The sequence below is a fragment of the Mesoplodon mirus genome, assembly GCF_964341445.2.
Source record: "Mesoplodon mirus genome assembly, chromosome: 3".
In the NCBI taxonomy this organism is placed as follows: Eukaryota; Metazoa; Chordata; class Mammalia; order Artiodactyla; family Ziphiidae; genus Mesoplodon; species Mesoplodon mirus.
In genome coordinates, this window is record NC_138978.1 from 92,239,893 (window position 1) to 92,255,684 (window position 15,792).

Below are 15,792 nucleotides of genomic sequence, written 5' to 3' on the forward strand. Positions count from 1 at the left end.
GGCAGGCGGACTCTCAAACACTGCGCCACCAGGGAAGCCCTGAATGTTTTTATATTATTGAAATTCTGTGTTTATTATAAAGTATAACCTGATTATATGAGCTCTAGTGTAAACATATTTTTAAGTGAACACATTAAAGATCTTAATGAACTCATTGTTAACAAGGGAACCAGTAAGATTTACAATTTGTTCCAGTATAAACATTTTAATTTTAAAATAACAATACATAATAGAAGAGACAGAAGATGATTTGTATCCAAAACATATCTTTGTTTTCTAAATTGCTTCACTATAGGATGTTTTTAAATGAGAAAAAAAATTGAATATTTATTCAGTAAGAGTTATTTAATTAACCTGTATTATTTTGTTTTATCCTCACAATAACCTTAGGAATTAGAAACTATTTTAATACCAATTTTATAGATTAGGAAGTTTGGTTGTCTGAGGTAACAAGCAATTAAGTGACAGCCAGATATCAAACTCCAAAGACTGCAATTATCTTCCCACTTTGGTTAAAGCCCAGAGAATGTAAAGGACATATGTTTGGAATTGTAGTGGAGGCTCTTAGTAGGAGAGTATTGAATTCCATTTTAATGAAACTGCATTTAATTTGTTAACACATGAAAGGATCTGGAGGTTTTTATGGTGGTAGAGAAATATGATGGGACATTCATGTTGGCAAGTAATCCATCGATAGAATAGCACTGAAGAAGTGGGAGGGGATGTTGGATGGCCTGTTAGGAGGTATTACAAGAGCTGGATAATACACAGTGGAGGAAAGAACCATGGCAGTTTCTACAATTTAGAGCTGGGGAAAGACATGGGGAATGTTTTCGTAGTAAAATTGTTGGACATGGTAAGGGACTGCATGAAAGCAGGGAAGACAAAAAGCAGGAGAAGTAACTATTTTGACTTTTGAAATTGAGTTTGAAATGCTTAAATACAGCAAGTGGTCAGATACATGGATAGAAGTCCAACTTGGAGGTATAGATGTTAGCACCATCTGTATAGAAGGGGTTATCAGAGTCAAGAGTGGGAAGAAATCTTAAGGACACCTTCATTAGATTTGAACTAGCTTGATATGTATGACTCACTGTGAATGGAATTTGCTGTAGAATTAACACCAAACTACTCTACCAAGAGATAGCAAAAGACCATGTTATTTTAAATGTTCTATAAAATTTTATTTGGTATTATTCAATCATATAGATTTTGTGGTAAATGTGCATTTCTAAAAGTGCATAATCAAACATTTAATTTTTCTTGATCTTGCATTTGTCACAGAAATATGCCACAGATGATTACATAAAGATTCACTACTTATGGATTCATATTAAAATATTCCACAAAGAAGAGATAAACTAATTTATAGGATGCTACTTGCTGATTATGAAAATAGAGAAATACAAAAATATTATTTGGCAATAACAGAAAATATTTCTTTTTTATTTAATTACTTTCAAAATTCAACATAAACACTAAAATAAAGAGTTGGTAAAGTGGTATCACACATTTAATATATATTTCCAATACTATATTTTTCATTCTTGAAAAATGAAGCACATGACCCACTGCTGTATAATGTGGGTTGTGTTCAAACATTAATTGCTGTAATCATGAAGGTTACTATTAGAAGCAGATAGAACAGATCTTTGCACAGCAAAAGAGTGTCTTCAACCAGAGCTCCGTCCTAACACGTCTTACTTTGTTAGGAACATAGTTTAAATATTTAAAGAAGAATGTCATGTTGATTCATTGGTGGCGTTTGGACACCCATTAAGGAGTGAGTGATGAATATCACAGCATGATATGAACGGTTACTAAATACTCTCGCCTTCAGTATCCAGCACCAAAAAGAAGTTATTTCAGTGAAGAGGCCTTAAAAAAGTTTCTCAAATCCTTGTTGGCTTTCTTTTCCTGCCACAGTAAATTATTATTTGACTTCATTTGAGCTTTATGGAGCTAATTACCTTTGCTTAGAAACAGAGTTAAAATTAAATGTAATTTTTAATTATAAAATGTTTCCTTGGAAACATTTGCTCATAAGTTAAATTGTACTTTGTTCCAAAATACTTATTTCTTTTACAATTAGAAATCAAAGAAGAGCCCAGCATAGGGCAATTTGGAAACTGTAGCATTAATTGCCACAAAACTGCTCATATTTTTCATAATGGACAACTGATGGTGAACATCCAATTAACTGCTACACAGTTATATTTAACAACTCTCCTCAGAAAAGAATTATTCTATTTTATGACCATTAACTGAATGGTCACTGGCAGTAGACATTTTTAAAATTAGGAATTTCTTTAGAAATTATCTTTTTTTATTTAGAAATTATATATTTGTTTGAATTTAGAAAGAGCTGAGCATAATGATCACAATTAAAAAGATCAGCATAAGTAGGTGACCTCAAGGTCCACAGCAACTGTTTCACAAATCACCTTAAGACACGGGATTCACAGCCAAGGGCAAGCCTCTCTTTGGTTCATAAGGTGTTGTCCTGGAAACCATTCTGATGCAGTCGATAATAGGGCAGACGGAGAGACACAGGGTACAGCCTGTACAACCATCAGTAATGGTGGGCAGGTGGGTTTCAGGATCAAACTGGATAGCCTGCGAACAGAAATAAAGAGTCTTGCTGTCACTGCCCACAAAGGTCAAGAATGCCCCCATTTTAGCATCAATGTTTTTTTCCACTGCAGGAGAGCTGCACTTGGAGACAACTACGCCCAGCACTGTGGTGCAGCTATAGCAACAGTTGAGCTGCCAGGGAGAAGGGGGAAAAAAAAAAGGACAAAAAAGAAATGCTTTTAAAATTAGAAACACAACGTTTAAAATTCCTTAGAGGTATTTTTCTCTCTTTGTGTGAGGAAAATATGTCATAACATAGTAACTCTCTAGTGTCCTGTGTTCTGAGAAGAACATAGGTCTTGTCAGTCTGACCATGACTGGGCAGGTGTTGGCTACCTGAGGGGGGCAGGGTGCTTCCACACCTTGTCCTTCTCCTACTCATGGTTCTCGACAGCGGAGAAGCGTCACTTTCAGATGGGGCAATGAATGCACTTGTTTGGATTTCAAATTATGTGTGTAGTGTTTAGAAGAAGGCAAAAGGAAAAAAAAATTAGCTTAAGTGCCAGCTTTCAGGTTTGAGGATTTCCAAGCTGATTCTAGGCATTACCCGACCACCAAGGGGAAAAATCACTGAAAGATGGGAGCCTGGACACCTGGCTTCCTGGTCCTGGCCTGACACTCCTCAGCTGGGAGAACCAGGATAAGGCTTCCAGCTCCAAAACTGCTCAGGATTTTGAGAAATTCAATAATTTATTCCATTCCCCACCCCTTCTTTCCTTCCTTCCTTTCTTTTAACATGAAGCAATCTATAATATGCAATGAAAATACCTAGCGTGAAATTTACAATTGAGATTTTTATTTAAAGTCATGATGATTATTTGTTAAAGAGAGATATTTCAACAGTGGAAACAACATGCAAGAATTTCCATCTAGGGGAGACTTCAGGGTAGCTACGTGGGGGCAGAGGGGACTTGAGGACTTGTCTGGAATCTTGAAGAACAGTTTGATGTTTTTACTTAGATGGTGCACTAATTTGGAGGGCCGAGCTAGGGGGCTGAGCAAAATTATGAGGGTCATTAAGCCCCCGCCTCACTCCAGATACTCCTTGAGGCCAGGTCTGCAAATCTTACATTTTGAAATAATTACTGAATTGTGTTGTGTTTTTTTTTTCCTGTGTCATATACAACATGTTATATAATCCAATTCAAAATATTTTTTATGTTTAAAATTTTCCTCCCCCAAATTAGGTTACTTGTAACTATATTTTTTTTCTCTTTTATGCACATAAAAATGAAAATGGTCTCATTAGAGTAAATTATGTCAGGCTGCTTAATATTTTTTAAAAATTTCTGATCTTTAAGGAAACAACCATATATGTGAACAAGAACTGTAGTTATGACAAACTATTAGAAAAGTTGTCTAAACAAATTGTTGCCATGTTTTGTAAAACAACATCTCAGATGGCTGTTTAAATGAGTAAAAGCTCTTTCTCTTCCTTATGTACCCTTTTATAAATAGAAATCCAAGAAACAATTGATGAAAATAAAATAATACTTATGTTTTAGAAATCTTATACATTGGGCTTCCCTGGTGGCGCTGTGGTTGAGAGTCCGCCTGCTGATGCAGGGGACACGGGTTCGTGCCCTGGTCCGGAAAGATCTTACATGCCGTGGAGCGGCTGGGCCCGTGAGCCATGGCCGCTGAGCCTGTGCGTCCGGAGCCTGTGCTCCACAACGGGAGAGGCCACAACAGTGAGAGGTCCGCGTACCGCAAAAAAAAAAAAAAAAAAAAAAAAAAGAAATCTTATACTTTGAAAATTTGCAAACGTGTAAAACTTTTCAGTTGAAGATTTTGATTTTCTATTTTTTATCTTTTAGAGACATAAGAGTCAAAGGACTTTTAAAATCTTTAAAAATGTATAATTGTGATTTTCCCCCTCATTAATAAGATTAGTTTTGCTAAAATTGTACCAAGGCTAGAATTTCAAGGTGGGAATTTAAATCTAAGATTTAAGATGTTAGAACCCTGATGCTGTGATTTTAGTGACGGAACTTCCTTACTTATCTCTGATTGGTTAATTAGAGAAAAGAGGAAAATGAATGTGATATGATTAGCATTTTCAAAGTAACCGTTAGAGACACTTCTCAGAAAAAAAAAGTGATACAAGAGTGGAAATTTGGTATAGAAGTAGTGTTAAATTAAGGAAGAAGAGATTTTTTAAAAATTAAAATTATGTCTGTCGTACCTGGATTAAGGCAATCAGAAGAATATGTAATATCGTACCACAAGCAAATAGGAACTTTCTCCAAGCTGAATAAGGTAAATGAACTACAATTTTTAACACTGGCCATTTTATCTATTTTGAAAATTCATTAATCATCTTAAAGGGATCTTATTTTACTTTATTATACTTTTTATAGCTTGAAATATTTAATGAAAATAATATTATTCTGTAGTTTTTAGCCTGAAGACAGATGAATGCCCATTTTTTCTTTATTGTTCCATGGCAGACTCTCAGCTGAAGGCTGAGGAACTGGGAAGAATCTCTGGATCATTTCATGTGGTAGGAATACAACTTGTTGGCTCTTCCAGCTATAGAGGAATTTCTGGTCCCAACCAGCCCATCTAGTTGGTGGGAAAATGCTTTTTCTTTCTAACTGAAGCTCAATCAGTACTGAATGGAAGACCATTCCCTTTTGGTAGAAGGAAGCAAGTCCTTTCAGGGTCATGGCAATAAATTGTAGTTCTTTTCCCTCTGCATGAGAGCATAATGCTTCCTCATGGCCATAATTGTGTGAATTTCTTTTTTTGTTTGAATTTTTCCTTCCAATTTTATGGGTGATGAAATGATACTAAAACAATACTGTGCACTGAATGGTGGCATCGTTAGTATGAGTTATGGCTTCCCTTTAAAAAAAATCACTATGTTATGAGGGTGAGAGGACAGAGAGCTATGTCACTGCTGAGTAGCAATGTTTGGCACGTCTGGTCTGAATCCCACACTTTGTGACAGAAGATGTTTTCTGCTACAAAACCCAAGAAGAAATATGCCTCACAGCATCCTAATTGCAGCAGGATTCTTACCTGGTAGCCAGAGTCATTACAGGTCATGTAGCATTTGCCACAGCTGATACACATTTCTTCATCAATCACAGCCACAACTTGCTCTAAGTTGCTCAGTTCACCAAATGTTCCAAGGTACTGCAGTGCTTTTCCAATCACATCCTGAAAGATAGGCACTGAATTACTTACAGTGTTCATTGTAAAACATTACTATGTGATGATTAATATCTGTCCAAATTTCCCTGTTTTTATAGAATGCTGCATTATATAACTTAGAAGGTTTTGGATATTGTAGTTCTCACAGATATACTTTTTATAATTATAGCTTACATATTTCTGTCTCCTGAAAGATGGGCTTTCTGTATATATCTAGCGTAGAAACACAAGACCTAACTAATTGCATTCATCAGGTTTTCTACAAATGATCTAAATCAGTGTTTATGTGGACAGAAGAAATGACACCCTTTTCAGTGGTTGTGGCTTACTTTTTCTCCATTTTGGACTTTGAATGATCCAAAAGTAATGAAAAGTGACAAAGGGTAATGCACTGATACTAGAAAACTTTAGATTGCTAGGAATGAGAGGAATAAAAATGTGGACACTATGCATTTATAGCACTGCATTTGGAGTCTAGATTTCATTCAGAAGAGTGCTTTGATAGCATACCCACCTGTCATGTCTTGAAGAGTATATTTCATTATTTTATAATTCTAATTTATGTTAATTACTTAGGTTCATTTAATAGCTAAATAGGATGCTCTTTTACTATTAAAGAACCAGGATTTTCTTCACTCACCACTGAAGATTTTTCATGCTGTTACACATTGCTTTGTTCTTCATATTAATTGGAAGTGTGCTTAATATGTGAAGCACAGAAGATATTTCATCAACAATAAGAAACACTTTGTTTCATAAAACAAAACAGAAGCATGTAACAATGTTTGTAAAATTAGTATGCTGTCAAGATTTTCTGCTTCTGCTTTTAACTTTTAACAAGACAATCTTTTGTTTGAATTCAAGGTCTGTCTTCAAGGTGGTTTGACTCATATTTAAAGCCATCTTCCTATATTCTCTATCTTATTTTCTGCTCTTCTTTTTAGGACCTTGGTTACCCTTTTTTACTCTATTTTTTCCCTATTGCAGCTCTAAATGACAACATGCTCATGACTTTGAGCTTTTAAACTGAAACAAAGTTTACAAAATTATATACCATTCGTGTGTCTCAAAAAATAAGGTGATCAAAAACTTACTGTCTTTACTATTTTCTTTTCAGTGTGTTGAAGGTATAATTTCAGTGATACCACAGTCCGTTTGTAGGGGGGAGGTGCACTTGATGTCCAAATCAATATCTCCATTCTGAATTTCTCTCACAAACTTAAGATCTACTTTTATCAGCTGCATGATGAGCATTGTCATTAGAATTTGGTATGTCAAATTCACCACTCACTGAATTTTTCATCAGCATCACAAAACTGGATCTTCCTTCTGATTTCCTTAGTCTTATTAACACTGTTAGGATTTCTTCAGTCACTGAGGCTTGAAATTTCAGAGCTGTATTTCACTCTGACTTCTCCCTGCTCCAAAATCTCATCAGTTGCCAAGTCTTCTGAGCTCTGGATCTGCAATATATTTTGAATCCTCTTTCCAAGTCTACTATAATCTTTAACCATTACTAATTAATTTCCCATTACTTCTAATGTAGTTACAAGAGCCTACATGTCTCATCCTCTTATTCTCCCTTTCCTTTCTACCTTATGCAGTGTTGTCATCTTCATCTACGCTGTAGAGCACAGATTAAATTTTCTCACTACCTTACTCAAAAATCTGTTGAATTAAATACAGTTTCACATTTAAGTCTAGCATTTAAGGCTTTCTACCAACTAGTCTTTTTTGGTCTTATTTCTCACTTCCAAACACCATGTGCTTTAGCTACACTGGACACATGCCCTACACTGAACACACTTGTCAGTCAACTCCTCTGGCACCTAATTTTATCTTGAGTCCTCTGTCCAGAATACCCTTCCTTCCCATCTTCACTTTGAAAAATCCTGTCCATCCTTCAAAGACATCTCACATGCCACTACTTCATGAAAATCTCCTTAATTCTTCCTTCTCCTTTCCTAACCAAATTGAAGATGTGATCTCCCTCTTCTTCATTCTCTTCTTCCTTTGTCTCCTACATCTTTTCCTCCTGCCCTTTGCCCCTCTTCATCCCCTCTCTCTCCCCCTCCTACCAATGCAATGGCCTAGAGTGTTTTATGTATTATGTGGAGCTAATGGTTACAGATTACTTTGAGTTCTTACTATGTATCAGGCCAGTGCCATAATTCTTAAGCATTTTCTCATTTAAATCTCACACATTTTATAGAAGATGAGATTATTGACATTTAAGGTATAAAATTAAATAAATGATGAAGCAAGGATTCAGACCAGTGCTGCCTAACTTCAAATTCTATGGTCATAAGCACTCTGCTTTACTGGCTCATCTGTTATTTCTCTATTTAGCAAATTTTATTTCATGTTGTAGATATTTTCTACATTCAGCTCCTATTTGCAGTCTCTTAGGAGGCTTTATTCATCTTTGTATCTCATGTTGTGTATCTTGCTCCTCAGATCACTGAAACATAATGGGTACTCAAATATTTGTTTAAATAAATGTATCTTTAGTTTTTCTATATACTAAATATTCAGCAAAATATTAGGCACACAGTTGTATGAGCTAAGAGCTACTTTTTGATTTACTGAATACTTTTATTAATATGAGATTCACAAAAAGATTTGAGTACCTCTTTAAATACAAAATAATCATAGTCAAAGTATCTGGGTATGTTTAATATTTTCTAATATTTTAAGACAGTAAATTCATGAGGTCACTCTATTGCTGTAAAATACTATACATGATAGAAAATAATTTTTTCAATCTAGTAAACAAATTAGTCAAAACAGTTGTTTCATTGAATTAGATCATGGCTTGACTGAAATCATCAGTAAATACTCAAAAGACAATTAAACAGGAAACTCCCTAGATGGTCATCCAGCTTATAAGGCTTATTCCAAAGAAACAATGCATATTTCTAAGATATTTTATTGTAAGAAGCAAATTCACATTATGTGTATATCAAATATGCCTTTTGCTCTATATTGGAGATTTGCTGTTGTTATTTATTAAAACACCATTGTTTAATGTGAAACTAAATAAAACAAAGTCCTTGGAGCCTCTAAAAATTATTTACACATGGTGTTAAAAATCACCCCTCATTCATCATAGTTCTTAAGAAAATTATGTATATATATATTTAATCTGGAAGAGGATAAAAGAATGGCTACTATTTTAAGTTATTTTGTAAAGAGTAATCAAAGAAAATGAATTATCACTCTATGTGGCAGACAACGAGGACATTTGTTTAAAACTCAAAGCTTCCAGGTAGTAATGCCAGCTTATAAATACCCTTGAGTACACGTTCTGGAATTTGGAGTTTGCTGAAAGTTGCATATAATCAGTAAAGCACATATGGCTAGTCTAGTCCCTGTTGGACACATACCTGTGGAGATTAGGGTACCTACATTCATTATTCCAAGCAGGGTGTGGATATACAAAGGTCGCGCGATCTGCTATAGCCATCCCTGATTAGTGGAAAAGTTTATATGTGAATGTGTATGTGGGGAAAGTGATGCCAAATTCTTTAAAGTGTAGGTGATACATTTGATTTAAATATGTTTTCCCAAAATTAACGTTGGGAAGTAGTACAGAATTCTAGAATCACATCTTGGTCAATTAATTATTTGTTTGGGATAATCAAAAGTATTTTTAAAAACTAGATCAGTCAATATTTCTGTTTGATATAAAGTTTGGGGTCAAAAGTGAGGAACTAGAGGGCCTCCATCCCATCCCTGCTGCATCATACTTAATGTATTAGGCTGAGTATGAATTTCTTAGTTTTGGCCTACTTTTTTTTACAGGTGATTGAAGTATTTTCAAGTTGTGATTGATATCTGGCGTGTTAACTGTCCTTAGATTTAAGTCTTCTACACATCTGATTAGCATACTATTTATTATACCTGTAAAAAAGTGTCATTCAAAGGCCAGGACCCAGGACAGTGTGCTGTGGGCAATCACTATGATGTCTATCCAAAACAGATCAAAATTGTTTGGACGTAGATGTTTAATTACTTTACCATTTCCTTATCTGTACCATTACCAATGTCACAGGTTCTTATCTGTTACATCAAGTTCACTGCTTGCCTAATAAACCTATCAAAATAGGAAATGAGATAACTCTGTTTGTTCTCACAGAACTTATGCTGACACTTGATAATTTCTTCCTTTACTAATGCCCTCAAGTCAAAAGTTTAATGAGCCTTAATGAAGCTTTCTGGTCTACTTCTCTCTTTTCTTCACTCCCCTTGCCACATCAACCTTTTCCTTTTCTAAAGAACCTGGAGCACCATTTAATTTTTAGCAGCGTGATACAGCAATATCATACTAAAACAGTTTCAAAAATAGAGCATACAATTTATTTTTGATATCCTATATAATGTCCTCCGAGCTAGGAGACAGGGATGGTGACTGTACAATTAGAAAGGGAAGTCTTGAGTTTAAATTCAGTAGAACTCTGATAACAGGACTCAGCGTGAATAAGCTGAGTTGGGAGGGCAGAGACAAAGCATGATTTAGGAAATAAAGTAGTAAGTAAATTAGTGGAGAAGGTAAGAGAAGCAAGCAAACCAAGAGATGGGGTAGAAGCTAGTGAGGACCTGGGAACTGAAGTGGGTGAGAGAGGGTGGAGCGGAAGGGAGCTTGTTACTGAGAGACAGATGGGTGAGGTTTGGGTGTAGTCAAGGTTGGTTCAGTACAGATCTGTGGCCCTGATCACTGTATTCTTTTTATGTGGGCCGGCTCAGGCTTTAAAGTAGCAAGTTCTCACCAGACACTTTGGATTTAAATACATTTAATGAGGCTAAATGTGATGTGTTTCTACTTTATCCTTACCTATCTTGGGCTTCACCTCTCGAATATGTTTTCCCTATCCCTCAGAGCATTCTTTTTTTTTTTTTTTTTTGCAGTACGCGGGCCTCTCACTGCTGTGGCCTCTCCCGTTGTGGAGCACAGGCTCCGGACGCGCAGGCTCAGTGGCCATGGCTCACGGGCCCAGCTGCTCCACGGCATGTGGCATGTGGGATCTTCCCGGACCGGGGCATGAACCCGTGGTCCCCTGCATCGGCAGGCGGACTCTCAACCACTGCGCCACCAGGGAAGCCCATCTAACAGAATTCTTTATGGTGATGCTACAAAGATAATAGGAGCTGAACAGTTCTAATTGTAAGTTAACAGTATACCATCTGCTCTAAGTAGTGGGTGTATTCTCTCTCTCTTTTTTTTTTAACTTTTAATAGACAAAATACATTTCCATTTTTCCTAATATTTTCTCCAGATTCAGATAATTTGAAGCTTTGGTATTTCTGAAACATTTTAAAATCTTGATGCCACTCTTTTATGATCATCGCTGGTAATGTGATCTCTAGTTTCTCATATGACCATTCAATACTGAGTTATCTAAATGCTTCACTCTTTTCCTATTCCTCGTGAAACTCAGAGATTATGTCACCAAATTTCAATTTGACAGCCTCTCATCCTTCTTGATACATGTTCAGGTTAGAGCTCTGACTACAGGATTGTTTTCTATTGTTGTTTCTGAGCTCCCTGAAAGTAGATTTACTAAAGGTGGCATACTTGTACATTTAAGCTTAGACTTCCTTTCTGTGGCCTAACAAACTCTACAATGATATGGGATGGTTACTTTCCTTCAAGATTCTCTTAGCTGCCATTTTCCCCAAACAGATTTTTATAAGGAACCAGAAAGAAGTCAATGCAGTAAGTCTCTCATTGCTTCTCTCTCCTTTGTGAGATTAAATTTCCAACATGGCAATTCAATAGTTTTGCCAATGTTTTGCCTTTAGTGGAGTGGGATTTTCATCTGAAGTCTGTAAAGGCTTACATCGCTGCTCTATCTTGCCTGTCTGTATTAACCATCTGGTTATGGGGTCTCTGATGTAGTCCCCGAAAACATTTCTGTTTTCCTTTCATTTCACTCTCCTGCAGCTGCTTCCTCCATGCTTCACTTTCACGTTTGTGGATTTCCATGCATGTGTATATCTTTTTGACATATACTGCTCCTCCCCCAGCCCTTTCATCAGACTTATTTATTCCAAAGAAGATATACCTTTCCATCATCATATTCCGGTCAGGAATCACATCTCAAAACATCCCCGTAGGACTTAAGAGTTGATTTTCACCATATTCTGTTCATGTGTTTTAAAGTCCAGTTTGATAATTTTTCATCTGCTATTTGTCTGTATATAGACAACTGAGAATGTTAATGTCTCCCACCCATTTCTCTGGTATCTTCTGAAAATTGCTGGGAAAATCCTCCACTATTTTTCTTCTTGTGCCATCCCTTTTATGCTCCATAGTATCTAATATGCCTTACAGTTATATATGAGTACTTTTCTCCTTCCCCTAACAACTCAATTGAAATAATAAACCTCTCGATCAGGCTGACTGGTCTCCTGCCAACACTGTCTTGCCAGTCTTATGAGATGCAGTCTATCTCTTCCTAGAAGCAGCAGGAAGAGATGAAAACATTACTAGTGCCCCTAAACCATTCATTTTCCTACCCAGAAATTCAAAGACGTTAGAGATACATTCCTGGCTTCATAAAGAGAATGAGAATTCATTCTCATATATATCAACAGAAGTGGGAAGCATTCGGGGAACTTTATAAGCCTTGGCAGACTCTCAAATCTCTGTTATATGCTGCCTGGGACTAAAGCACGTTTCTCATTTAGCAGGGCCAAATGTGCACACTGTCACTTCAGTTCTCTTCAGCTAGGAGATAAAACGGCTTCCTGTTTGGTTTCTTTTCTCTAGCACAGGCGAACCTGTGGAATGTGTTAGGAGCTTCTTCAGAAGGTCCTGGTTCATCTTTTAGAAGGAGACCTTTACGTCTATTGCTGGAGGTCAGTTGTCTTTTTCTTACTTTATCTCATTCTCCCCCTTCCCCTTCAGCACTGATTTTGATTACCCTCCTCTTCCTCAGAAGCCTTTTCTTTCACAAAAGCGACAGCTCCGCAATATGGCAATATGTATGGTAAATGTTGTGTCACTATGAAATGGAAATCCAGATGTAGGATTGATAAAGAGGAAATTGACTGGATGCCAGGCTGACTCTAGGCCCCCAGACTATTCCCTGCGGTAGGACTGACAGCCTCTGAGACCATCTTTTAGCTTCCAAGGACGCAAAGAGAAGCTGGATACCATGTTGGCTAGCAAAGACTTCTGGTTCTCAAGGACCCCCTAGTCACAGTGTAACATTGGGAGTAACCACTCTTGATGCTCTAGCTGAAATCCTTAGATGTTTAATCAGTATATCCCCTTGCCCTTTTACATCATGTTAAGACTGAGCAAGAAAACTGGATTATTTTCCTCATTACTGCCTCTCAGTTTGGTCCTTTCTAGGAAATCCTATTGAACAAAAGAATGAGTTTTGTATTGGATTTAAGGTCCCATGGCTGCATTTATTCCAAGTATGTATTAACACTATGCTTTGCAAACATACTCATATGCTTGAAATGCCACCTTCCTTTTTTTATTTTTCCTTTCATGAGAGACAGAAGAAGATAGTGATTAAGGCCCAAGTTTTAGAGCCAGATTTTGGAATCAAGTCTTGGTTTTCATGTCTTCCTAGCTGTGTGACCTTAGGCAAGTTATTTAACCTCTCTGTTTATTAATTACTTCATCAGTAAAATAGGGAAAATATGGATACCTGATAGGGTTATGGTGAGGATTAAATGAGTTAATTCACAAGCATGCAGAACAGTGCCTGAAACCTCATAAGTACTCAATAAATATTAGCTTTTATTATTAATTCTCTGGTTAATTAACACTAATTTATTAAACTCCATGTTAAATATCACCATCTCTGTGAAGCTTTGCACAATTACCCGAGGCGGAACTAATCCCTTTCACTCCTCTGTGTTCCCAGAGCATTTTGTACATATTTGATTGAACTGTAAATAATTTTTAACATGTGTCTTTCTCCCTTGTTAGACTATGAGCTCCATAAGGATAGATATCTTTCTTTTTAAAATTCGTGTTGTATTCCCAGTTTCCTGGATTGCAGCGAGTGCATAATAAATATATGTTAGCACTACATCTCCACCAAGATCAGGAAAATCCTGGTGCCTTGAACCATGCCTTGTTAGTCTCTGGACGAAGACCCAGTCCTTAGCACACTGCTGAGGTCACATAGCAAATACTCAGTAAATACTTACTGATTGACTGATATTGAAACTGCCTACTTCTGAAGCAGCAGACCATTAAGTCTTATCTGAGGCATTTGAAAGAAAAGAAGAACAAAAGATGAGATCATTGAGCATGGCTTGCCTAGAAATAATATTTTCACACTCATAACCAGAGAAGATGGGGGTAGATTAGAAACTTGAATGCATGACTGAAAAATTTGTTCAGACAAGAGAGGCTTAGTCAACTTTGTGGGACACTGGGGCCCTTTTTATAGCAGATGGGGAATAATATACTGTGCTGGCTGAGAGGATAAACAAAGCAGTGGCATGGAGTTTAAACTATTGAACAGAGGAATCTATAAAGAGGCCAGCAGCGAGGAGGGAAGAAACAGGCTAAAATAAACAGATAGGTGGACAGGGAAAATATTAAGCACGAAAACAGATAACCCAGGCCCTCAGGAAAAAGGGGAGATGGAAAAATGGTATGTCAAGAACAGAAGAAACACTGTAGGGAAAACATAGAAGTAATGATGAAGCAGCAGAGGGAAGTACATAGCATGCCTGGGTAAGCGTGGTACAATAAAACAATAAAAGCACAAGAAGAAATGTCTGATTCACATGCAGAGAGAAAATGACTCTTAAAGGGAACGTGGCTGTTGATTTCAATGGGGACTGAACAACCACATGGCCTCATCATCCAGATGGAATCTAAAATAATGGGCAAGGGGGCAAGGGACTCATACGAAAATGACAACAACCGTGGCTCCTTACATTTGAATAGAACTATGCCTCGTGTGATACTTTCACACACATCATTTCATTTAGAACAATGGAGTTGAGGTCTTCTGACATTATCTAGTATTTATTCTCCTTCCTGCCAATCTCCCGCCTAGATTGTTACAACAGCCTTCTAACCAGTCTTCCTGTTTCTGTCCTTGCCCATCTAGGATCTTGTATCAACACTGCAGCCAGAATGAGCCTTTGAAAAATTTTGTCAGATCACATCATTCTTCCTTTTAAAAAGCCTCAATAGTTTCCTGCCAAGGACTTTCCTGCTTTGGGGTCTTTGCATTTTCTGTTCCTTCTGAATGGAATGTTCCCCCCACCCCCACCCCCCCGCCGATATTTATCTGCATTGATCACTCTCTCACTCTTTGAAGTGTTTACTCATATGCCATTTAACCAGGCAGGCATCTCCTGATCAACCTCTCCAGCAATTACTTTTCTCCTAATCCTGCTGTATCTTCTCCACAGCACTGTGACCATCTGACATAGTATGTACCCACTCGTTCATTTGTTTATTGTCTGTTTTATAATGTACATAGACACCAAATATAGACACCATGGTGCCTAAGATGTAGACACCATGAGAGCTGGGCTTTTGTTTTGTTCACTACTGAATTGCTAGTGACTAGAGCAGTGCTGGAACATAGTGGGTGGACATTAATAGTTGTTGGATGAATGACAAAATGGATGTATGGGTGAATAGGACAATTATTGCCAACCGGAAATTGGAATCTCAGTGGTTACATGTGAAAGACAAAATGAAACAATACCAGATGTCCTTGCCAAGATGAGCAATGCTTTCTGACCTGTGGGCCACTTCCCCATTCTTAAGACTTCCTCTTTTTTTTCTCCACGTCATCATTTCCTTCTGGTTATTCTCTTATTTCTTTGATCACTTGTTCCCATTTGCTTCTCCAGAACTTCCTACTCCCTCATAGGGTATTAGGTTAAGCAAGAAATGAAGAAAATATATGTGAAGATTCTGTCTTATGTCTGGCACCCAGTAGGTGGTCAGCATGTCAGTTCTTTTTTCTTTATATCATTCAGCACAGGTGCAAAATTAGCTTG

At 37.0% G+C, this 15,792-nt stretch overlaps 1 protein-coding gene across 2 annotated transcripts in view; it reads right to left on the minus strand.

The window, feature by feature from the left end:
- Positions 1-1,148: 1,148 nt before the first annotated feature.
- DPYD (dihydropyrimidine dehydrogenase) overlaps positions 1,149-15,792 on the minus strand; it is an 817,544-nt gene continuing 802,900 nt past the window's right edge. Inside the window, exons 19-20 of one of the 2 annotated variants that reach the window (XM_082616443.1) lie at positions 5,659-5,799; positions 1,149-2,616 (exon numbers count right to left, since the gene is read on the minus strand). In XM_082616443.1, coding sequence (XP_082472569.1) covers positions 2,446-2,616; positions 5,659-5,799 — 312 coding nt within the window. In that variant the 3' untranslated portion in view covers positions 1,149-2,445. The remainder of the gene's footprint in view (positions 2,617-5,658; positions 5,800-15,792) is intronic. The other variant, XM_082616442.1, reaches the window with a different exon arrangement.